The 25,968-nt window shown below is 43.1% G+C and overlaps 1 protein-coding gene across 17 annotated transcripts in view; it reads left to right on the forward strand.

Annotated features, from left to right (window-relative positions):
* Positions 1-25,968, forward strand: part of Syne1 (spectrin repeat containing nuclear envelope protein 1) — a 477,641-nt gene that overhangs the window by 237,763 nt on the left and 213,910 nt on the right. For all 17 annotated transcript variants that reach the window (XM_052750933.1, XM_052750946.1, XM_052750935.1 and 14 more), the window contains 11 exons: positions 2,958-3,094; positions 3,573-3,750; positions 6,048-6,230; positions 11,056-11,199; positions 11,533-11,688; positions 13,652-13,816; positions 16,081-16,253; positions 17,656-17,809; positions 19,974-20,117; positions 21,351-21,515; positions 25,493-25,810. In XM_052750933.1, the coding sequence (XP_052606893.1) occupies positions 2,958-3,094; positions 3,573-3,750; positions 6,048-6,230; positions 11,056-11,199; positions 11,533-11,688; positions 13,652-13,816; positions 16,081-16,253; positions 17,656-17,809; positions 19,974-20,117; positions 21,351-21,515; positions 25,493-25,810 (1,917 nt within the window). The remainder of the gene's footprint in view (positions 1-2,957; positions 3,095-3,572; positions 3,751-6,047; positions 6,231-11,055; positions 11,200-11,532; positions 11,689-13,651; positions 13,817-16,080; positions 16,254-17,655; positions 17,810-19,973; positions 20,118-21,350; positions 21,516-25,492; positions 25,811-25,968) is intronic.

Here is a 25,968-nt window from a genome sequence, read left to right on the forward strand (position 1 = left end):
TGTGTGTGCATGTATGTAAGCACATATGTGTGCAGGTGCCATGGAAGACAGAAGAGGGGGTCAGATCACTTACAGCTGGAGTTATCAGTAGTTGTGAGTCCTTCAGTGTGGGTGCTGGGAACCCAACTCGGACTCCGCGGGAAAGTCAAAATCTCTCTTAACCACTGAGCCATCTCTGCAGCCCCATGAATGTATTTTTTAAATGTAAACTTTGACTGAAAAAAAATTTGTTTTCAATGTCACCTAATTTATGCTTGGCCTACTTAAATCTCATTTTAAAAATTTTTGGTAGATAATTGCATTTCTCGTGATATTTCCTTTTAAAATATTCAATATGGTAAGAAAATAAATTGGCTATTTTTGGGTTAGTGTTTAGAGTTTCAGAGAGAAACCGTATGGTTGTTTTCTGTGAGTTTTCTAAATAAAAGAGGGCTTTGGGATACAGGTCAGCGGAAGAATGTTTCCATGGCTTGCTGTGAGACCCAGGATTCCATCCCCAGCGCCACAAGAAAGGAAATGGAGAGAATAAAAGAAAATGAAAGGGGATGGAAAGGGAAAAAAAAAGCCAAGGCATGTTTTAGAGCCTCTAGCTCAGACATTGAGCTACTTTCCATGGACATTCCTAGAACCCTGCCCCTGCCTTCAAGATCATAATCTGTGTGGACAGAGAAGTACGAAACAGGTAGAGACAGTCCTCATGACAAATGTTCCAGACGTGCTGTACATCTGTCCTAGTTAGGGTTTCAATTGCCATGAGGAAACAATGACCAAAACAACTTGGGGGTGGAAGGGTTTTATTTCTGTTTACAACTTTCAGGCTACACTCCATCACGGAGGGAATTCAGGGCAAGAGCTCGTGAAGGGGAGCCGCTTTACTGGATTGTTCTTCATAGCTTGCCCAGCCTGCTTTCTTATGGCACCCAGAAACACCTTCCCAGAAATGATACCTCCCCCAGTGAGCTGGGCTGACCCACATCAATCATCAATCAGAAAAAATTGTACCACAGGCTTGCCTACAAAGCCAGTCTTGTGGGGGGTATTGTTTCAGTGAGGTTTCCTCTTCCCAAATGACTCTAGCTCGTGTCACATTGGTATAAAACTACCCAGCACAGCATCCTCAGATAAGCATCCCCAGGAAGATGGAAGGACCACAGAGAATCCCTTGAAGGACCAGTGGTAGAGCAGAATCCTGGGGGGTGATTACAACTTGATCAGATAGGTGATGTGGAGGAATAACATGAAGGAAGGAGAAGTGTAGGGAAGGAGAATAGAACAGGAGTCACTTAAGAGCCCTGTGCCATTCTAGGAAATTAGAAGACGTAAGTGGGGGCCAGGAGAAAGAATGTGAGGAGGCGAGGAGGCACGTAGTTCAAAGAGCTGTGACTTAGAATAGATGAAGCTTGGGTGTCTCTGCATGAAGTGAGAGGGGAACAAGTGAGTGTGTCACGTGACTTTTCCTGGGGAGATGTGAGCAGACATTCATTCATCCCAAATACATCACAGATGATACACTGAAGAAAGAAGCCCCCCTAAGCGTAGCTTGGTGAGCCAGTGAATAATGTGGAGCTCCTCACATGGATACCTCAGAAGCAGCTGCATCACTGAAGACCTCCCCTAGCGTTGCATCTCACTCATGAAAGCTGCAGACATAGAACTCTCTGCTGGACTTGCAGACAGCTCCCCTGACAATCATCTCCCTCCTCCAGCACTCAGTCACTGCTTGGATAACCTTGGGGGCGGGAGGGGACTTCGGATCCTCGTCACTTTCAGTTTTGTGAGGTTTCTGCATCTTCTGAGGCTTCCCCACCCTCCAGGAGGGACAGTTTGAATTCAGAGGAAATAACTACATACCACAGCGTGGTGCCAAATCTTCTGATTGACAGCAACCCAAGGATAGTGACGTCATTTATAGTATGACAACACAACATGAATTGGTGTGTTGAGGAGGGCTGTGGGCCATCTCTCCGGAAACCACTGAGAACAGCAATAGTAGGAGCAATAACTACTCATCAAGTAGTTTCGTATCTACTTGTCCTTTCTCCACAGTTTAAACTGTGTATGTGCATGCACACACGTGTATGCATTTTTTATAAATTTGCTTTGTTCTGGTGACATTGACACAGTTTCATTATGTATTTGACTGTTATTCCTCTTCTAATTTTACAAAGTAGGCATTGAGTTGTGTAGCAGGCATTGTGCTAAGGACTTGGCCATGCAGGGTCTCATTTGTCCCTTGATATTAATCATATAAGAGGAATGTTCTAATTGCAAAGCCCAGTTGACCATGATTTGATTTCAGAATTGTGCTCCTCAATCCTAGGGTTTCATTTTGGTTTAAATATGTTTAGTGTCATGATTATTTGTATACTGTTCATTGGTTAAGTTATGAGCTCTTCCAGAAGGAGAATGATACCTTTATTCATGGGAGTCCTTGAATGTCATACTGGACATTAGCAAAGATTTGATGATTATATGAAAGAAACCATGAGGTATATAATCAAGTAGGTAAATAAGACCTGTGGGTTATAAGAAGTTGTTCATATCAGTGTTCACTGGAAATACTACATAAAATCCATTGGAATATATATTATAAGTAAAAATATGTTGCTTTTTATTTAAATGATCATTTTATGTCTTAAATGATAGACACTTTCCAAATAGTCTAGTTGGACCAATTTCTAAATAATTAGGGTATTTTCTCTTTGTTCTTGCTTTAACTCATTGATGATTCAATCATTTAACTACGTTATACTTGATGCAGGAGTGTCTCTCCATGGCCAGAAGTAGATATAGATGACCCACATGCCATCAGGACAAAAACCTGAAAATAGACCTTGTCCCATTACTGAGTTCACTGGGTTGGTTTTCCCCTCACTAATAACTTACAGTGTATGCATGTAGAGTGTGAAGATATGGAAGTCTCCCAGTTCAGTACTTGTCTTGGTTTTCTCTATTAGGAGATCCTGGATGCTCTACAAAAGGCAGAGCCTATGACGGAGGATCTCAAGTCTCAGTTGAATGAACTTTGCCGGTTTTCCAGGGACCTGAGTCCATACAGTGGGAAAGTCTCCAGCTTAATTAAGGAATACAACTGGTAAGCATGAACCGTCCCACTGTTCAAAATAATTTCATTGGTATTTCCTTTATGACAGAATCTTGGTATGTCGCCAAGACGCCCTTCCTTCCATCTCAGTTATAGGTAGGATTCCAGGAAAATAAATAAATAAATTAGCTCTATCTGGCTTCAAAATATTCAAAATATAAAGTAGGAGCTAAGCTGAGCATGGAGTGGGTGTCTGCAGTTCTAGCTTCTCAGGAGGCTTATGTGGAGGGCTATCTAAGCTCAGAGATGGAGAACAGCCTGTGTGACATAGTGAGACCCAGCGCAAAAATAATTAAAGAAGCTAGAATGTGTTTATAGTGTGATTATAGTGACAATATCAATTAAGAGTGAAACAGAGAAACAAATTAGCTGACTGCACATTCCTGAGAACTGCGGACTCCGTCAGGTATCACCTGAATCAACTTCTTTGCTTTTCTTCTGTCATCAAATTTGCAAATCACCCTTTCAGTCTCTGTCTGCAAGCATCCAAGGGCTGCCAGAACAAAGAACAGATTTTGCAACAAAGATTTCGGAAGGCCTTCAGGGGCTTCCAGCAGTGGTTGGTTAACGCAAAAATCACCACGGCCAAGTGTTTCGATCTACCTCAGAATCTTAGCGAAGTCTCTGCAAGTCTTCAGAAAATCCAGGTAAGAGCTCTGCTGACCCTGCCAACAGCCATGCTGAGTTAGACTAAGATGCTACTCCGGGTCTTTGTGTAAGAGCACTACAAATTCAAGTTTAGCTTAAGAAATGGAAATTTCAGATAGACCCACCCTTGAAACAACTCAAGGGAAACTAGCCCACTCCTATACATAACCTTATGCTATCTTATGTTTTAATAAGGGCTTGGAAAACAATAAGAGTTCCTTGAACGTAATAACACTGCACCTGAGCACTCTGAGGGTCCTTTTTCATTAATTTTCACTCCAACCATGATGCAATATTGGTGTGTGATATTATTGCTCTCAGCCTGCCAGTAGGACAAAGGTATCTCAGTGAGGTCGGAGGCTTGGGTCTGAGGCAGCCAGAGCTGCAGCCACACGTGATGTTTGCTTATTTGCTTGATTTTATTGTAATATTTCCCTCAGCTAACTACAGCTCCATAGTGCCATTTCAGCAGCCGCACTTCTAGACACTGTAGTGACCTTGTTTTTCATGGATGTGTCACATGTGGCCGGTTACTTTTCATACCAGCGATCTTGAGCCAATACTTGGAGAATTTGAATTACTTGCTGGAAAACATATGAATACGGGCAACTATGAATAAGGAAGGGCCCATGTGAGAACCTCGTCTACCAGACACAGGCTCTGAAATCATGGTGTTTATTTCTACCTAGTTCACTCTTTTGAATCTCGGTTTGTGATGTAACAAGACAGATTTCGTTTGGAAATGTGGTGCTTTTAAAATTCCTCCAACTTTGCTCCAGGCCAGGGAGTAGAGCTGGAAACATTCAACCACCAGTTTATTTGCGATTATGAAACCCAGTTCCGTTTTTGACAACAGCCTTTTCTGTGACTCCTAGCCCAGTGGCTTGTAGGAAGTAGCCATCCATCACAAGAGATGTCTTCATGAAGTCCTGTCTTGGTCCATTTTTGCATGATTGTGTAGCCTGCTTTACGGAGTAAACAAGTTGATTTAGCTCACCATCCTGAAGGCTGAGGAAACAACTCTGGAATCAGTTGAGCTCGAAGGCTAGGATTCCATCATGGCATATAGACCTGCCAGCAGGACAGGGCCACATCAGACAGGAAGCAAATGATACTAGGAAGTGGCCAGCTTGTTTTCTTAGAATTCTCTCCAGCCCAGGGAGGTGGCTCAGCCAGTAAAAAAAAGTCCTCTCTGCCAAGCCTGAAGACCTGAGTTCAATCCCTGGAACCCCACATGGAGGGAGAAGAGAACCAATTCCCACATGCACATGAAAACACAACAAATAAATAAAAAATTAAATGTATGTGTTTATTTTAGCTCTCTCAAGGGTCTGGCTCTAACTGCATCAGGACCACCCATCAGGTCCCTCCTTTTAAGCATCACCACACTAGAGACCAAGATTTCAACACGAGTCCATGGGGGACAACTCACCCCTCAAACTAAACCAATGTGCTTTCACTAAAGTCCAAAGCATAGAGTCTCTACATTGATGTTTCTTCGCAGAAAAGATAAACTTTAGCTGCTTATTTATTTTGTTTCTTCTCTAATGTCTGGGAATAATAATTAGCATCGACTCTAACCCAGAGAACATACTTACTTATCAAGAGAGAAACTTAACCTCTAGATAAACTCAAGTGTTGAGAAAGCTACACAGTGTGGCCACACTTCATGTTGCCATTATGTCATGAATTTGTAAGAACAACCCTATAAAATACCCTGTTACTATTTTTTTTTTATAAACTACTCACAACAATGCCCCCTATTTCATTTAATAGCATCCACTTTATGGAACCCTCCCCACAATGGAAGCTTTCCTGTCATCTTCTGATGGGGTGATTGTTCTGCCAAAGTAGTTTTATTTTATCATACGAGCTCTGTAAGTCATGGACCTGCCTGTGTGTATTCTTGCTTTGGCAGCTAGACTGCTCAGAGCCAAAGATATCATACAGCTCCACCAATTATACAGAGCCATGTGGCATTTATTTTTCTATACTAAACTTAGCCAGAGATTACTTTATAGCCATTATTGTCTCTTCATCCTCATTACTTCTCCTGTTTATTTTTTTTAAACAAGTGATAACAGTTCATAAAATACCTCCCAATGTTTTGCGGTCCATCGAGAATTTATATTAGGAAACGAAGTATTTCACAACTGGATTGCTAAAGGAAAACCGGGTCATTTAACTTAGGCAATAAAATAGTCATTTGTTCTCCTTGATTTCACTGAGACATACAGGCAAAGAATATTAACGCATCGCGTGTCTTAAGGTACCTAATTTTATATTTTTCTTATAGGAGTTTCTGTCAGAGAGTGAAAATGGGCAGCATAAGCTAAACACAATGCTGTCCAAAGGGGAGCTCCTGAGCTCCCTGCTGACCAAAGAGAAAGCAGAAGGCGTCCAGGCCAAAGTTATAACCGCAAAAGAAGATTGGAAAAATTTTCATGCCAATCTCCACCAGAAGGAATCCGCCTTAGAGGTACGGCACAGGTACCACCCTGGGCATGCTCTGTGGGGTTTGGTGATGGTGATGGATGGGTAAAGTGGTTCAATGCATCACATTTTGCATAGGAACAGGCAGCCAGACAAAGAAAGATGGGCCCAGTGCTGGAAGTCTGAGTAGTCCTGAGGGATTAGACAACTTCTTGCACAGTGGCTGTGGCCACGGATTCATCCATGCACACCCCTGTAGGAACAGCCAACTGCACGTCTGAGCATCACGTTTAATCTTGCATTTGAAACGCTGCAGTTTGGGCAATTATTCTAGAATGAACAGAAGAAGTCCTGCAAGGCTACAAAATATTGGCTCAGAGTTCATATAACACCCACTAGCATCAGGTTTGGGGTGTTAAGTACGAAGGAAGACAACATTCATGTGATTTCATTTCCTACAAAGACAACTTACTAATACTATATCATCATTTCTACCACAATGCAGAATGTCTTTTCTTCTGAGATCATTTATTCTTTGTATTAACTCTTCTCTCAGATGTATGGAAGGTGTCTTACCCTTCCCAGAAAAACATTTCCTGGGAAGATAGATCCTTAATTTGATGATGAGCACAATCAATACAAGACAGGAAGGAGACTGTAATAGGGAGTTGCCATCAGGAAGAGAAAACAGGCTTTCTTGGTTCTTTCTTAAGCTAAGAGCTTTGAGCTCTCCTTTGTCATTAGCTGTTGTTCATGGTGAGCATCCTCCACTAAAAACAGTAGTAACCATGCAGTGCATGGAAATTACCTGTGACCCTGTGAAAATCATTAGCTCCATGTGGCCTCCAAAGCAAGAGTTGTGCAGTGAATCTGGCTCTCATGCCAAGATGATCTTACTCCAATAGTGCCCAAGAACAGGGAAGGCCAGGGATTGCCAGTTTTGTTAATCTGCTTTGTCTGCATGGGAGGTAGAACTCTTCTATTTGACCCAATCCCAACCCCATTCCTCCTTCTTTTCCTAATAGGAATAGACATAGTACACCTTTCGGTAATAGGAAAACATGAGAGAACAGAGGAGGGAAAGTCTTTTCTTTGTTTCCAGAATTTCATTTTCTAGAAGGTAATTCCCATGAAAGAGATGACTGCAGTGCAGGAATATTCAGGATAAGGCATGGAGACTCATAGAATGATGGTACTGACTCTAATGGAGAAGTCAAAGAAGGTGTCCAGAGAAGTGACATTTAAACTGTACCTTGAAGGCCATGTGCCCTTTGAATTTTCCAAGGTTGGCACACATTTCCTATAGAAGGAACTGAGTCCATTGGACCAGGAAATTGTGAATGATGTTGAAATGTGGAAGATGTCGAGAAATTTGATGCAGATACGAAGTTTAGGCAGAGGAACCATAGAGGTAACTGGAGGCACAGATTAGGACCATATAGTAAAATGTCTGGGTGCCTTGTTTCCCTCATAGGAACCCATGACACAGTTTTCCTGGGACGGAACCTATCATGAACTATCACAGATGCAGAGGACAGAACTCATTGCGTACAGTGGGTACTTAGGGCACTGGGACTCATTGCATACAGTGGATACTTAGGGCACTAGGACTCATTTCTTCCCTCAAGATGCTTTGAGGCAGACTGAATGAGGAATTTGCAGGCCTTAAAGCCGGAGACAAACATGTCCACTTTCTGACTGTAGTGTAAACAAGAGTGGGGAGTCATACACAGCCAGGAAAGCAGAGGAAACTTGCTATAGTGGGACTGATGAATGGGAGAGTCTAAATGGCAGTCATAGTGTAGATGATTCATCTCTAAGACAAAACACAGCAGGGTTTGGCAATTAGCCATATGGGGTGGTGCCCAAGATAGGTTTGATCCTTCGGTTTCTCATCTGGAAGAAGGTGTGAATGAGGAGGCTATTAACTGGAACATGAACAGAGATATAAATATGTTGTGAAGTATGGTCTTGGGGAATGACATGATTTAATCAATTTACTCCACACTCAGTTTTGTGTACCTGGAAAGTGGTCTGTGACTAACGGTCAGGGATGCAGCAGTTAACAGCAGCATGAAGGGCAGAAAAGACAGTAGAACTGAGAAACCAGTGATAGTAAACATCCACCTGTGCCTGGCACTTGTGGGCAATTCCATACACCAGTACATTTAATGGTCGGAGCCACTATAGATCACTATAAATCATTTGTTTCTGTCATATGGATGAAGAAATAAAGGAGCCATGCACGGTGGTGCAGAACTGTCATACAAAAAGATGGGGAGCAGGATGATTAGGAGGTTGGGCTGCACAGCGAATCTGAGGCCATCCTGGATCATACAGTGAGGCCCTGTCAAAATAAGTAAATAATTTAAAGAAAGAAGAAAAGGGGAAGAAGGTAGGTAGAGAAGGAATGAAGGGAAGGAAAGAGGTCAGGGGGAGACAGACAAAGGTACAGGATTGCTAAAAATCTGCCAAATTCGCACAGCTGGTGAGTGATGGAGACTCCTGGATATATTTACACATTGACACAAGGTTTGAGAGCTTAGCACGCAGTCACTGTGCACAGATGAAGCACCCAGCTTTCTCTGTACTCCCTGAGATATTTGCAAACCCATAGTTTTTGGTCATGGTCGCCTACCTAGTTTGCCAAGTTTAGCTGCTCCATGAAACAGCAATAACAGAAAGACGGACATGCCTTGGACTACCAGATGCTTTCAGTTACGCCGTTAGTATTTGTCAAGGATTAGTCCAGACTAAAACAGGACACACCCTCTGCTCCGATGAACCTTGCAGTTTATCGGGAGTCATCCTTAATAATCTTCCCTCTGTGGGGTGTTTTAAACTCTCTGGTGCATGCCTATAGCTAACTCATCTCCCTATGGAAAACATGATCAAGTAGCCATTGCTCTAAACACCCTGGACCAAATACAGTGAGAGCTTTGAGGCAATGTCCAATAGGTTCTGCATTCCTCACACTTCAGTTTTCCAGCTAACATTTTATGGACCTGGTGCTTTACTAAAACTACCTAAATTCTTCTTTTCTTGGTCCATATTGCAAGTTTAATAACAAATTCAAATTCATATGAATCTAGAACTTCATAAAAAAATAGATTTCTTTTCCATAGTGAAATGTGTAACACGTTATCAGCATGCTATATATCTATATATTTATAGAGTCTATGAAAGGATTAATGTTTATACTATCCTTATGTGATGAGCACACAGTTCTTATCATTTCTTAATGAATAGAATAAATGTCTTCAAAGCAAAATAAATGAGGAGTTGGGGAGATGCCTCGGTTAGTCACGTGCTTGCTGCACAGGTAGAAGAACCTAAATTCAATTCCTATCACCCCCATAAATGTCTAGGACTGAGGCAGTGGGAACAAAAGTGTCCTCGGGCCTCACTGGCTGGCCAGTCTAGCCAAATTAGTAAGCCCTAAGTTCACTGAGAGACCCTACCTCAAAACAAATAAGGTATGGGGGCTGGAAAAACAGTCAGTGGTTAAGAGCACACACCGCTCTTGCAGAGGACCTGAGTTCAGTTCCCACCTCCCGTATCAGGAGGCTCACAACCACTTGTAACTCCAGCTACAGAGGATCTAAATCCCTCTTGCCACCACAAATGCCTGCACCCACATGCACACACAAAATAAATCTTTAAAAAATATATATAATAAAAATTAAAGTGGAAAGTAATCACAGAAAAAGTTCCCAAGATGTTGACCTCATAGGAACACATTCATGCACATGTGTACTCTCACATACCTGTGCACACACACAAATATTCACATGCAGAGAAAGTTTAATAAACACATAAATTATATAGGTGTGTATTTATATATAGTGCTTTTTGCCCTATCATTAATCAATCCTTACCGATGTTGGGTTATTCCATAAAGAAAGATGATGTATCCCAGTAAGCACAAGACATGGGTCCTTCCATCCTGGAACCTATAGTCTCGGGGTAGAGGCCAGACATGGCTGTATCACATGGAAATGTACAGCCCAACCCTGCCTATGATAAATCCTGTGGTTTAAAGAGCAAATGAATAGAAATTGAAAAGAGCCATACTCTCTTAGAAGAGCTAGAGAATTAAAGGCAATGGTTATAGTTTGAAAAGTAAAGGTATAAACATTCTTAAAGGATGTTCCAAAGTCATATAGGTGCTAAAGTGACAGATGAAATATTCTAGACACTGGGAAGAGGTAAACACAAGGAAAGAAACAGCTGGACCACATCGAGTAAGCACTGGATAAATAAGCCAAGTGAAGGACTTTGAATCTCTCTCTCTCTCTCTCTCTCTCTCTCTCTCTCTCTCTCTCTCTCTCTCTCTCTCTCTCTTTCTCTCTCTCTCTCTAATTTTCCCTCTCTGCCTGCCTCTCCCTCTCTGTCTCTCTGTCTCTGTCTCTCTCTATCTCTCTATTTTCTCTCTCTGTCTATGTCTCTCTTTCTGTCTTTCTCTGTGTGTCCTTCTCCGTGTGTGTGTGTGTGTGTGTGTGTGTGTGTGTGTGTGTGTGTGTGTGTGTATGTGTGCGCGCGTGCACATGCAAGCACATGTATGTAGGTCATAGATTGACACCAAGTATCTCCTTCAATCAAACTCAACCTCCTTTTAAAAATTGGGTCTCTTTCTGAGCCTAGATGCCTTAGAGTCTGCTAGTCTCCAGAGATCCTTCTGTATTGACCTTCTCCATCCTGGGATTACAAACCCATGCCCACATGCTAGCTTTGTTTGTTTGTTTTGCATTGGTCCTGCGAATTAAGTTCACTCCCCTGCACTTTTGTAGAGAGTCCTTACTGAGAGGGCAGTCAGCCTGGTGGGGTTTGGGTTTGCTCAGTCACCTCTGATATTATCTAAACCCTTGCAGAACCTAAAGATCCAGATGAAAGACTTTGAAGTCAGCGCAGAACCTGTGCAAAACTGGCTGAGTAAAACCGAGAGGTTGGTACAGGAGAGCAGCAATCGCCTCTACGACCTGCCCGCCAAGAGGAGAGAGCAGCAGAAACTCCAGGTGCTGGGGCCTGGCCAACTGGCCTCATCTTCACTCCCTCCTCGCTCCACTCTGTGGCCAGATGCATGCTGGGTGCCCTGGTCTTAGCTGACACCACCTTGGGATGCCGTGTGCCTTCTCCTTGTTCTGACAGAATTAATGTTTTCCGTCTCTCCTCTGAGACGCGGTTTGTTTTCTCCCTGTGACATTCCACTGTGTGTAGCTTGAAAATAATGCAGTCTGTAGGGGACTCCAGTTGCTTGTCGATGTTTATTTCCATGTTCCATAGGCCCAAGCTTTGTCCTCCATGTGCTTGTCCCAGCCTCTGAATGGTAACTCGCTTGTGCTTTCCAGTCTGTCCTTGAGGAGATACAGTGCTACGAGCCTCAGCTCCACAGGCTGAAGGAGAAAGCTCGGCAGCTGTGGGAAGGACAAGCTGCCAGCAAGAGCTTTGTGCACAGAGTGTCGCAGCTGTCTTCTCAGTATCTAGCGCTAAGCAATGTAACCAAGGTAACGCCTGGCATGTGCTGTGTGTGAGTGTGATACTTATGTCGCAAAACTCGAATGCCCAAAGGTCATGCAGGGTCCATCCTGACGCTCCCACAGAGTGATGTCTCCAGGTCAACCTTATGGCATGTAACCATGACATCTCCCTCATCTTGAAACTGGACTCATAACTTTTACCATAGTTCTTAATGTGGTTCTTTGAAGTCAGCGAGGGATGTGGCAAAGACAGAAAACACTGCCAATCTCCATCATTAATAAGATGATGCGTTTCACAGCACTTTGATTCCAAAGACTGAATACATAACTCTAAAACAAAATTCAGAGTTCCTGTGCTGAAGACTATCAGGTTAAATTACACTAGAAAACCATGATCCCAAAAGCAGTTTAATATGTATTGGGAGCCATAGAATAAGTCTAAGGGAAATTTAAGAATGTCATCTAGCTTCTGTATATTCATTTTGTAGTAGATGAAGATGTGTTAATTGATAGTTTCAGCTAAGAGTCTAAAGTATAGTTTGGAATTGGCAATGACTAGTCTAACTGAATAAATCTGTCAAGGATTTTAGAATAAAGTAGCGGGTACACACAAGACCTCATTGAGTGAATTGTGCTAGCGTGGGACAGACCCTGTGAATGGGACAGTCCTTTTCAAGCTTGCACAAACTGTAATGTGTGCTTTCTGTTTTAAAATTTTTAGGCATTAGCATTTAGGGACGCTATCATAATTTAGCCCTTGGTGTGGCCTCGTCCATTTTACAGCGAAGTTGCTTCCGATCTGCTAATCCGGGTCTTCACACTGTCATGTTGTGAACTGTCTCCATTTGTACCCACGGTTGTTTGATGAAAAGGATGCTTTCATGGAACTTTAGAAAATCTGGCACATACCTACTGTTAGAATGAATTAAGAACCGCTTTTTGCAAGTGGTGTGTTTGTGGACATCTGGACTCCCAGGACTCAGGAAGCAACCGCAGGGGGATTGCTGCAAGTTCAAGGCCAGTTTAGGCTGTGCTGTCAAAACCAGGCTGGACCGCATGAGCACATCTCCAAAATAAAATAAATTAAAATAAAATGCAAAAATACAAAAACAAAAGAAATCTTTCCCAAACAAAACCATTTGCATTTGCTTAGACATTAAAGAGCGAGAGATATTTTAATGCTTCAAGAGCTTGAATGCTACATAAAGTCTTCATCCACCTTGCTGGCTATGACCTGAAGTGAGCCAGTAAGGAAAAACACATAGGTTTTCTTGCCATTAAACAAGTGTATGCATTATGTCCTCCACACGTGTACTGAGGTCTCACACTCTCTTCCACACCTACGCAAACTTTCTTTCGACTAAATATACATGTATTCTATGCATGTAATTTAGAACTATTACAAAATCTCAGATTTTTTAATATGCCATTTTTTAAGATGCTGTCTACAATGTAGGTCTCAGTTGAACCAAATATAATATGTGAAGGCTAGCCGGGCGGTGGTGGCGCACGCCTTTAATCCCAGCACTTGGGAGGCAGAGCCAGGTGGATCTCTGTGAGTTCGAGGCCAGCCTGGGCTACCAAGTGAGTCCCAGGAAAGGCGCAAAGCTACACAGAGAAACCCTGTCTCGAAAAACCAAAAAAAAAATAATATGTGAAGGCTAAAGATGACTTTGAATTGAATGTCAATCGACATCAGGAAGAAATTCTACTAAATAAACATAAATCTTGACTCTCATAAGTACATCTGTTTAGGGCAGTGAATCTCAGTTGTCATGTCTTTTGACCTGGTTATGCTACAAATTCTTCACTGCTTAGGAAGGTATGTCACATACATCAAGCAGGGAGGCCAGGCTGGAACCTTTTCTGGGCAGCCTCTGAGACTGACTGTGATAGTTTCTGATGAAGTGTTAGTTTCCAATGTGAGTGGCTAAGGACTGTGAAGCCTCTGTGGAGCTGACAGCTAAAAAACCATCTCTGTCATTTCCAGGAGAAAGTGTCCAGGCTGGACAGAATTGTTGCTGAGCACAGCCAGTTCTCACTGGGCGTTAAAGAGTTGCAGGACTGGATGACAGATGCCGTTCACATGCTGGATTCGTACTGCCTCCCCACGTCCGACAAGAGTGTGCTGGATGGAAGAATGCTCAAGCTGGAGGTGTGTATACTGAGAGACCTCTCACACACATTGTCTTTTCTCAAGTCCCTATTGGCCTGGTGTGATTATGCAGTCAGTCTACAAGAGCATTCTGGATGCTCTGTGGATGTGTTTCTGTAACACGAATCTTAAAAGATCTTATTAATTAAAAAAAAAAAAAAACTTGGAGCCAGATATTAGGGTGAAAGCTGAACGATCAGAGGAGTAGAACAAGCCAGCTACAAGGTTTTTTTTGTTTTTGTTTTTTTATAATTTTTTTTTTATTCATTATGTATACAGTATTCTGCTTGCATGTGTCCCTGCAGGCCAGAAGAGGGCACCAGATCTCATTACAAGTGGTTGTGAGCCACCATGTGGTTGCTGGGAATTGAACTCAGGACCTCTGGAAGAGCAGTCGGTGCTCTTAACCACTGAGCCATCTCTCCAGCCCATAAGTTTTTACCACTAGGAAATCCTCAGCCTCCAGAGAGCTACTTCCTGTATACTCACGCCTTATATGCCTTTCTGTGCCCTGCCATCTTACTTCCTCTCTCCATCCAGCTGCATCATTTCCTCTTTCTGCCCAGCTCTATCACTTCCTGTCTGTCTGTACAGACCTCCAGACCTCTATGGTTAACTAGTGCTGGGATTAAAGGCATGTGCCACCAGGTCTGGCTCTGTTCCCAATGTGGCCTTGAACTCACAGAGATCCAGATGGGTCTCTGCCTCCCGAATACTAGGGTAAAAGGCGTGTGTTACCATTGCCTGACCTCTATATTTAATATAGTGGCTGGCTTTATCCTCTGATCCCTGGGCAAGCTTTATTTGTTAGAGCACGAATAAAATATCACCACAGTTTCTGCTTTCATAATATGCCAATCCCTAAGCATTTATCATTCTTTTAAACCCTGACACATTCATCCACAGACACTACAAAAAATAAAATAAGACACAAATGTGTTTATTTGCTCAGTTGTTAGTCAAGAAGCTAGCTGCAAATTCCATCACAAACATATGTTCTGAGGAAATATTTTGATGGAACATTTATTTATTCAACTGACTTTCCTGCCAGTATCATTTAGTCAACCCTTCCCCCATTTTGAAATATTAATTCTATTTTGCATTTGCAATCAAAATGATTAATCTTCATTCATTCATCTCTGCCTCAGAACTTCAGTGCCTCTCAGGAGATTGGCACTCTGTTTTGACCCCGAGGAATCAAAAGTGAATGAAATATAACCTTTCTTCTCCACAGCTCTGTTGTCTGCTGCTGAGGCTGAAGTGTAGGAGACGATGATTGGAGGTGGTGATGCACGTGTGCGTGCGTGCGTGCGTGCGTGCGTGCGTGTGTGTAGCTTATAGATATACACGGGAATGGAACAGTACAGGAGAGGAGGGTTGGACACTGGAGCAAGTATCCCAGGCTTTTAGGAATGATGGATGGATGGGCTGGTGAGATGGCTCTGGGTTACAAGGCACTTGCCACCATTAAACCTGAGCCCAGTTCTTGCCACCACATGGTGTGTGGACAGAACCAACTCTCCCAACTTGTCCTCTCTCTGTGTCTCTCTCTGCCTGTCTGTCTCTTTCTTTGTCTGTCTGTCTGTCTCATCCCTTCCCTCTCATTTTTTTTCTCTCTCCCTCCCTCCCCATCCCACCTACACAAAGTAAATGCATTTTTTTTTCTAAAGAGGGAGAGAGTGTCCTGGTGCAGATGGCTGGATAGGGATTTGAGGGAGAAGAAATGGAAGTAAAAGCCAGAGGGAAGAACCAGCATGGTGACTGAGCAGGCACAGGGCCACTAGAGTCTCAGCTGAGCTGCAAAGGGTATAAGACATAGGTTAGGAAGTGTCCAGAAGTTTCGCATTTTGACAGATGCTGCTACCAGTTTGGCACCTTTGACTTTCAATGTCCTTTTCCGGTTAAAGGGAACAGTGCCTATAAAACCCTTGGTCCGTGTTACCCACTTCCATGGGAGGCTGCACTAGATGCCCATGAGTTTCTTCCCATCATCAACTTTGAGAGTCCAGGGATACACAGTCCCCCTGTTAAAGCAGGAAAATGGGATGTGGAAGGAAGGGATAAACAGAAGACTCCAGACTGCTGTGCCAAACCACTCAGAGACCAGCGGTGACTGGAGCCTAGCTATTGGCAGTCACCCCAGGTGTCTTCCCACAGGTGCCCCATGGCATGCTTGAACATCACACTATCATCTTCGGAGCCTCCGAACTAGGGGGAGCCAAGAATTTAGACGTACAAAAGGCTTCTGTACTTGTTTTCAACAGGCGCTGTTGTCGGTGAAACAGGAAAAGGAGATTCAGATGAAAATGATCATGACCCGGGGGGAGTACGTTCTGCAGAGCACCTCTCCAGAAGGCAGCCCAGCTGTTCAGCAGCAGCTGCAGGCTGTGAAGGACATGTGGGAGTCCCTCTTGTCTGCAGCCATTCGATGTAAAAGGTGGGTGAGGCTGTGTCCAGGGCCAGGGAGCCATGACTGAATGATGACAGAATACTTCAACAGTGGCTGTTCTCCTTCCTTGCTTCCTCTTTCTTCCCCGCTTCCTTCTTACTACTTCCTATTTCTCTTTCTTTCCTCCATGCCTCCCTCCCTCCCTCTCATCCTTCCTCCCTCCCTTTCTTCTTCTCCTCCTCCATCTCTGTCTCTCTTCTGATAAGAGCTCTAATGAACAAGAGAATCTAGAAGGTGTGGTCCTGTGTTCAGTTGACCTGAAATATTGTGCCCACATTTTAACGTAACTAAAATGTGTATCTCTTTGTTGCTGATTGTTGCTTAAAAATCAAAGGATAATAAATGCTTCATAAGGTGGGAATATTTCAATTCAAACCAAGTAATTCACTTGGGAGGATTCTTAAGGAAACACTCATGGAGGAGTGAGGAGGAAAAGGAATGTCATCAAACCAGTCCTACAGGGCACAGCTGGGGCTTCCTGGGCTGGGTGACCCTGAGTGCTGTTTTAGTGCCTCCAAGTTGCCCCCTCTGAAGGCAGAAAGTGGGGACACTGGTGAAGAAGTCCCCAGGACACAGGAAGGGGGTGAGGGCTGTGCACTAGGGGTGGACAGTTCTTTGGCCTTCGTTGTTTTCAGCACTAAATCTGGGAGCGCGGTAGGGGCCAGGGAGTGTCCTCAGCCTGTGAGACCCAGCATCCAGCAACCGGAAGTCTGGTGGCAGTCCTCCTCCGCAGTGGGAGATCTAAGGACATCTGTGAGTGGCCACTGACCGTGTCTGCCAAGGCCAATCACAGTATGAAAATTAGTCTCAATCATTCACAGCTTTAAGTATGTGATGTGTGCAGTGAGCGGAGGAAGTATTTATCTGTCAGGGAAGTGTTAAGTTTTAGTATTTAGGCCACTTCAGGAAATGTGGCACCATTTTCTATTGCGATTTTCTGATTTTTGAACTTCATGCAAAATGAGCACCATGCTTATTTTTCCCATTTGTCCTTCCTTCTGGCCATTCCTGCTCTGTCACTTTTCTCTGTCATTTCTACTCTGAATGACCTCATAGGTTGACCAGCTGGGAGTGAGTGGATTCCCTCTCTGGTCAGGTCTGCTCTGACTTGACCTAGAGATCTTACTCCGGATGACCTTCAGCCTCTCCCAGTGCCTGGTGTCCCCTTGACCCTCTAGAGGTCCTGTTCAGTCCCACTTTGGATTTAAATGTACCCTGTTCTCTGAAGCTGTTTTCATCAGAAATTTAGAGCTGGGTTTGGTAAACCTGAGCCAGCTGACTATCCCAGGCCTCTCCACCCTCTGCTGGCCAGCAAGGACCGAATGCCCATGGCATACATTAGACCCATAAAGACACTCAGATTAGGGTACTGATGTTGTCTCCCCTTCAGTCAGCTGGAAGGAGCGCTCTCTAAGTGGACAAGTTATCAGGATGACGTGCGGCAGTTCTCCAGTTGGATGGATGGCATGGAAGGCAGCCTGAACGAATCGGAAAGACAGCACCCGGAGCTGCGGGAGAAAGTGACCGCTCTGGGAAAAGCCAAGGTTCGAACTGGATTACACACTCCGCAGTCTATCATAAACTTCGGGCAAAAGTGGTCACCCAGGCCCCAGAGATGCACACACAGGGAAATTATATTTGAACCTCGTGTTATACTTTCTAAAGTAGGATTTTGCTTGTAGTTATTTTACTCAGGAGTGAAATTTTCTTGTCTGGTATAATGATATAGACCCATGTTTTATGACACATTCTATTTAAAATATGTCACTTAGTGTCAGAAGTAAGCGCGCTTTCTTTTTAATACATTCTTTTGTACTACCACTGTTTTTTTGTTTTATTCTTGTTTTTGTTTTCCTGCCTGCTCTCTCACCCTCAATGCTGGGCATTAAACCCAAGGCCTTGTGCATGTCGGGCAAGCATTGAACCACCGAGCTAAACCATAGGCCCTGTATTACTACTTTTGGGCAATTTTGATCAACATCATATGGTTCTAATACTATACGAAAAAGTTTTAAAATATGTAAAGAGGTTTTTAAAAACCTCTTTGAATAGCTGGGTAATGGTAATGAATGCCTTTAATCCCAGCACTGGGGAAGCAGAGACAGGTGGATCTCTGTGAGTCTGAGGTCAGCCTGGTCTATGGAGCAAATTCCAGGACAGCCAGAGATACACAGAGAAACTCTGTCTCGCCAAACCAAAAACCTCTCTTACTGAAGTAGTATTCAAACACAACATGCTAGAGCCCTTGCTGGGTAGCCACACCTCCACATAATTATTGGCCTATTATGTCTTGAACTGAATTTACTATATTCCAAATGGAAATGCTTCAAGCACTCTATTTCTACTTATTTGTATCATCTTATAAGGAACATCTTAAATTGGCCACCTCCTCACCCCAGGATCCTTCTTTTCCATCCCCAGATCATCATTAGTTACTGCTGATCCCTCTGTTTCCCCTGAATTCTAAGGCTCCTCATTTTCACCTTGCTTCTTGTTGATCAGTTGGCTGCTATGTTCCTGTAAAAGTGAGCATCTCACTTGCCTCAGAGCCCCCCTTATTGGTTCCCCATTGTTTACAGTATAACATTGAGCTCCCTCAGGTATTTCTAGGATAACAAGCAAAGGTGTATTGTTATAGGGATGTGTACACTCACTAATAAGCATTTAAGTAAATAATTATCACTGGGAAATATCACAAGGATATGCTGTGAGGTGTGAGACACTCATTTGGAAAGGGTTAACATAGATTGTTTGGGGTCAGAGCAGACGGACAAGAAAATGTTTCTAAAACAGGAGACAGGCCAGCCATACCCTTTAGGATTGAGCTCAAGAGTAATCTGGAAGGAATGGAAGACAGAGTCTATGGTGTCCCTAGGCTGAGGAAGGAGAGGTCTTGATGCACTATGGGATGAGAATTGCTAGAGCAGAGATAGCAGGGGAGGGTGCTGAGGTGTCCTGGGGGAGGGGGAGGCACCCTCTCCTGCAGTGTGTTCAGGCTTCCAGTAGACTCCATATCCCAGCCTACCTAGTCTTTCACTTCTGTCTGAGAGTCTCCTGTTAAAATCCAATTGAAAGTTAAGAGTGGCCTGGAGTAGGTGGAGAGAACAGGAGACTCTTTCCTGCTATTTGAGAGGTGGTGTGGGTGGTGGGTGGGTGGTGGTATTTACTGTTTTAAAAAAGAAGGCTTGGGGAGAAGGCTTGATGAGGCAGGATGGTGGGAGGGTGAAAATCAGGAGGCCATTTCTAGATATAAGAAATTTTAAGCCGGGTGGTGGTGGCGCATGCCTTTAATCCCAGCACTCGGGAGGCAGAGGCAGGCGGATCTCTGTGAGTTCGAGGCCAGCCTGGGCTACAGGGTGAGTTGCAAGAAAGGCGCAAAGCCACACAGAGAGACCCTGTCTCGAAAAACCAAAAAAAAAAAAAAAAGAAAAGAAAAGAAAAGAAATTTTAAATATTCAAGCAGAAATATAAAGTAGATAATTGGGAAATAGTGTCTCAGAGACATTATGGATCAGATATGAAATACATATAGAAACATTATATACATAGTTTTTTATACACACACATGTGTCTGTATAATGAAAGTGAATGGATGGATAGCTAAAGGTCATTTGTCACAGCACAGTTAATATCCCTTAATTCTTGCAAGATCATTGTTGTGCTGGTGCATGAGTAACTCATTTTACTTTTTATTCTTTTATTCTCTAGCTATTAAATGAAGAAGTGCTGAGTCACAGCAGCCTGCTGGAGACCATCGAAGTCAAGAGCGCCGGCATGACAGAGCATTATGTCACCCAGTTAGAGCTGCAGGATCTGCAGGAAAGACACCAAGCCATCAAAGAGAGGGCTAAGGTACGGCTGGCTCTCCAGAGTCCCGTGGATTCACCCAGGTAGGAGTGGGGAGAGCTGGGACCGCTTAAACACTCAGTGATTGCCAAGACCAACGGCCTTGTGAAAACAGTGTAAAATAAACTAAGTGAATTTTAGTGTTTTTAAAAGTATCACTAACCAAATTAAACAAAACTTCAAATCTTTTTAGTACCTGAAAGTGAAGGTGGAAAAATAATTCTCAACAAAAACCCAACTAGAAATGTAACATTTTCACAAACATTTCAGGGAGCATGCCATTGAAAACTCCTAAATTCTGTGTGATGTCTGGCTATGGCAGTTTTATAAAGTAGAAGACAATCACCTGGTAGCATTTACCATTTGTCCCCTAGGATTCCCAGAGAAAATAATAACACCTTTTAGGAGCACATTCTGCTTTATTAGACGAAGTCCAGGACAATAAGCCCACCAACTCCAAATTCTCATTAAGACCCCATGTAAATGTTTCAGTTTTTATTGCTAATTGAATTTTTAAGAAAAGTAAAATCCCTTCATTTTTGGCATATCCATCTAACATTTTATTGAAAATTCACAGAAGTAGTTATTTCAAAATGATCTTCGAGATCTTTCCAAACTTATATTTTTTTGGTTGTGAGCCTAGCCTTTAACGGCTGAGCCATCTCTCCAGCCCGAGATCTTTCCAAACTTAAGTATTGGTTTTTATATTCTGTTATTTTTCTTTCTTAGAAATACAGTTCCTTTCTTTTTCTTGTTTATTTTTTTATTAGTTCTTTGAAAATTTCATACAATCTATTTTGAAAGTATTTACAAACCCCACTCCCTACCAGCCTTCAATTATGTCCTCTTTCTGTATGGGGAATTTAAAGGTTCTTTTAAAAAGAGAAATTATGCATTTTCTAATGATTTAATAATTATGCTTTTCTAAAACTTCAAAAATGTAGCTGACAAGATATTTCAGCAAGCGAAGTCTCTTGTCACCAAAACTGACAACTTGAGTTTGATCTGGACCCCTAAGTTGGAAGGAGAGAGCTGAATCCCAAAAATTGTCCTCTGACCTCCACAGGCATTCAGTGGCATGTATACACACACACACACACACACACACACACACACACACACACACACACACACACAAAATACATATATAAATAAACATAAAAGAAAATGTAACTCCAAAAGTGAATTCTGCATTCAGTGATACATTTCTTTCTTAACCCTTTTGAATGCTGATCACAGGAAGCAGTAACAAAATTAGAAAAGCTGGTGCGCCTTCACCAGGAGTATCAGAGAGACCTAAAGACCTTTGAAAATTGGCTGGGGCAAGAACAAGAGAGGCTGGACCGATGCTCGGCTCTTCAGGGTGACACCCGCACTCACGAGACAACACTGCGGGAACTCCAGGTAATTTTGTCAGAAAGCCAAGGGTCCCTTTCTATGAAAATGGAGTTATAATTTCTAGCTATGAGAAGTTAATGTGACCTTGGTTCCTACAGAGAGCTGATAGACATTCAGTTAAGGTAAGGCTTGATCTGGGACATTCAAGTTCCCACCACTTGTTAGGCAATTTCAACCAACAAAACCAGCTCTTGGAGGAGTCATGCAGCTACCAGGGTGGCTACTGGGCTAGTGCATGGTGTTCGTTGACACGCCTGCCTGTTGCCCTCACCAGGACAGTTTCAGATGAAGGATGAAACAGCAAGAGCCAACAAAAGATGGCCAGCTCTGAGTGAAACCGATAGCATGATCTGTAGCCACTGGGCATCAGTCAAAACCTCTTGCACTCCTGAGGGTGTGGGACTTGGCTCAGAATTCAAGAAAAAGAAATCAGAGTAGCTGGGAAACGTGTGGATGCTCTGGACACTGCGGACAGACTGAGTACAGTGTTCACAGCCCATGTCCTTATTCACTCAGTTAGTTACTCAATGCCTAACACAAAGCAGGTACTTTCCAGTAGCAGGTAAAGATGGCTTGGGCATTAAATCTCATACAGTTCAGTGTGGAAAACAAACCCATGAGTACATTAAGGGGTCTTATGGCAGCATTAAACCCTTAATCATTCATACATGCATGCAGAGTTTGGTAGAGTCGGGGAAGTCTCCAGGAAAAGGCTTCTAGCAGCACACAACAAAGAATTGGAAAAGGCTGATAAGACCACCCCCGTGCCCCACAGGGGAGTGTACTGGAACTTCTTAACATGCTGTTGACCCCAAATAGAATTGGTTCAAGGCTAGCAAGCGGTCCTTACAGCTAGGACAAGGTAGGAGAAGTAAAGACTCTCATGGTTATCTCCGGTATATGCAATCCCCATGACCTTCTGCTGAGTTTCAAGCAGTGTTGTGTAATGTCAAGCAAACAGGTTGGAGTTAGGAAACTTGGACTCTACTTCTCCATGGGACCTGCTACTAGGCGACTTCAGACACGAAGAAGGAACCTCTCTCACTCAGTTTCCTCAACACAACTGTGAAGATGAAATGAAAAGAAACTCTATCTTACTTAAAGATAATAAATACCAGATAAATAAACATTAGAAGTTATAGAAGTTACAATTTCATTAACCGATTTAAGAGTCTCATCTGCCTTGCCTTATAATAATAATAAGTGTTCTGATCTGTGAGATCTTACAGGCCCGGCTGTCACTCTGTGTGTATGTGTACACATGCATGTACAAACACATGCTACCGTTGTTTAAGACAGGGTCATACAGCCCAGTCTAGCCTTGAGCTCAGGATATTCCTACCTCAGTCTCCTGCATGCAGGGACTACAGGCAGGCTTCCCAACACCCAGCAGCTGTTGCCGTTCACTTGAGAGCAGTTGACTTTGTGCCCTTCAATAACTCTCCTCTCACTGCACTCCCTCAGACACCCTGGGAAGCAAACGCTGAACTCTTTCAGTTGCTATGCACAAACTGAACCAGCAGGTTCCTGCCTACGTTTCTCTTGTGTTGGGCAGAAGCATGTTAAGCCGCATCAGCATGGCTCAAACTCCAGCCCCTTGCCACCCATGTGTCTGACTTGAGTCTCCACAAACACAGAAGAGGAAGGAGGAAGGCAGTGGCAGGGAACAGCCGTGGAGCACCCTAACTCTGCTACACAGCTACAAGACAGGCCTTCCCCAGGATCCTTATGCCCTCCCAGGCATGCCCAGGAGCGTGTGGACTCTGCTACTAGGTGACATCAGACACAAGACAGCCTCCCCGATGCCACATAGTGAGATTACATGCAAAGTAAGAAGACCTTACTTAAACAACTGACGAGTGCATGAAGCAAATAAATACTAGACATTGAAGGAGTCACAATTTTGTAGACCATAGGCACCAATTAGTTTATATAAACTGAGGTTCTAATTTGAGTCATGAAACATATATCCATACTTAAATATCCAAATACTTGATATATTAGGATACATGAGAATTTATCTAGTAAAATGGTGATTTATGTAATAGATAAAACTATTTTTATATTTATATTTTTATAAAACATGGAAGAGGAGATAAATTAAGATTAATAAATTAGAGTAGGTATCAGTTAACTACAGCGTATGGTCCCAATGGCTGTGCTTTAAGAAAAGTTTTATTGGCACACAGCCACACTCCTTGACACTGCAAAACCTATGGCATTTATTCTCAAGCCTTTTTGGTGGGGAAAAAACATGCAAACAAATTAAGCAGTATTTATAGAACATCATCTTGAAAGAAATTTATGAATTTTAAAATAAAGCTTCTATGTTTGGGGAAGTGTTATGTAAATATGTGTTGTCTTGTTTCGTGTGCACATAAAAAGCACACAGTGCAACACTCTTGATGTTGACGTTGCACTTGAGGAAGTGTGGGAGATTGCTGCATCTGGCTGTAAAAACCGTTATATATTGGCAATTTCAAATGATTGTAGGCAACAGTGCAGACTTCTTTTTTAAGAGCAGGATTAAGACAGTCCCCCTAGGTAGCTCAGGGTGGCCTTCAGCTGGCCATATATCCATATATACGCTCACAAATTGATGATCCTCCTGCCTCAGTGCCTTATGAATCCTGGGCTCACATCTGTACACCATCGCACAAGTTTGGTTCTATTGGTCTTTCATTTGTGTGTATGGTACTAGGGATTGAAAGCCAGGGTTTTTGCATACCGAGCAAGCACCACACTGAGCTAAAGGGCCATGCACATTACTACATTCTGACTGAATATGTTGCTGTCTTTAATGTTCATGGTGGGGTTTTACATGGCTCTTTTTTTTATTATAGATAATTGTTTCATTCAACCACATGGATTTCTTTCTTTCTTTCTTTTTTTTTTTTTTTTTTTTTTGGTTTTTCAAGACAGAATTTCTCTGTATAGCTTTGCGCTTTTCCTAGAACTCACTTGGTAGTCCAGGCTGGCCTCGAACTCACTGCCTCCTGAGTGCTGGGATTAAAGGCGTGCGCCACCACTGCCTGGCTGGATTTATTTCTTATGACTAGAACTTAAAGTATATAATACCATTTTGCCAGAATAGTTAAGATATGATATTTCTATAAAAAGCAATATATACTACTTAAGATACGTTCATACTCATTTGTTTAGGGTGAATCGTCAAGGCTTATACTGTGGTCAAGAGACTATATTTATATAGGAGTATCTAGTAGGCTGGTGTAATAATTCAGCCTCCTGGGTGTATGTGCCTACAAAGGGTACTGGTCCAAATTTTCTGGGCCACCACACTCTCTAGAGTATAAACCTGGAAGAGGATTCCTACCCCTTGCAATAAAGAGGAGCCACACTTCCTTTCTTAGCAGTAATTGTAGCGCCCAGTTAATGCCAAAGCCACTACTAGCCTTGCTGCTATGTAAAAAGAGTCTGAGCTGTCATAAGCCTAGGTTATTGTTTTAAACAATATCACTTCTGCCATGACTGCTTTTGCCTACATGCTGAAAAATCAAATTTCAGAAACTTAACTGGGAAATTGTTTATTTATTTATTTATTTATTTATTTATTTATTTATTTATTTATTTTGTTTGATTTTTGTTGTTGTTGTTGTTTATTTTGTTTTTTGACACAGGATTTCTCTGTGCAGCCCTGGCTGTCCTGGATCTCACTCTGTAGACCAGGCTGGCATCGAACTCAGAGATCCCCTTGCCTCTGCCTCCTGAGTGCTGGGATTAAAGGTGTGTCCCACCACTGCCCAGTGGAAATTGTTATTTTAATTGGGAGATTTTCAGGCTCTTTCTCCAGACTTAGGAAGGCCATGTTCATTGTTAGGTATGCAAGTATGCATCGTTTAATAGTGCAGAACAAAATCACATGTCCAGTGTGAGTTACAAGCTGGCCCAGATGGTTTAGCTGAGATGTGCTGACGGGTGCAAACGCGGAGTGAGTCGTGATGGCCATGCCCTTTCTCCTGCAGGAGCTTCAGGTGCACTGTGCAGAGGGTCAGGCCCTGCTGAACTCGGTCCTGCACACCCGGGATGACGTGATCCCCTCGGGCATCCCCCAGGCGGAAGACAGAGTGCTGGAGTCCCTTCGGCAGGACTGGCAGGCTTACCAGCACAGACTGGCTGAGACCCGGACGCAATTCAACACCGTGGTGAACAAACTGAGGCTGATGGAGCAAAAGTTCCAGCAAGTGGATGAGTGGCTCGAAAGAATGGAGGAGAAGACCAGCGTCAGGAGCGAATGCCGGAGTAGCCGATCCACCAAGGAGATACAGTTGCTTCAGATGAAGGTGCAACTCCGGGGAATTCCCAGGCCTCGTCAAAGCAAAGGGCCTTGCACAGTTTGTTTCATGAAAACATCAGGTGGTTGTCTGTCCGAGGTGGATGTCTTCCGGGTTTTCTCTGTGCTTATCTAGGACGTTGATAAAAGATGAAATGGCTCCCCTCA

Source organism: Peromyscus californicus, unplaced genomic scaffold (genome assembly GCF_007827085.1).
Source record: "Peromyscus californicus insignis strain IS unplaced genomic scaffold, ASM782708v3 Scaffold_22__1_contigs__length_63687245, whole genome shotgun sequence".
Classification (NCBI taxonomy): Eukaryota; Metazoa; Chordata; class Mammalia; order Rodentia; family Cricetidae; genus Peromyscus; species Peromyscus californicus.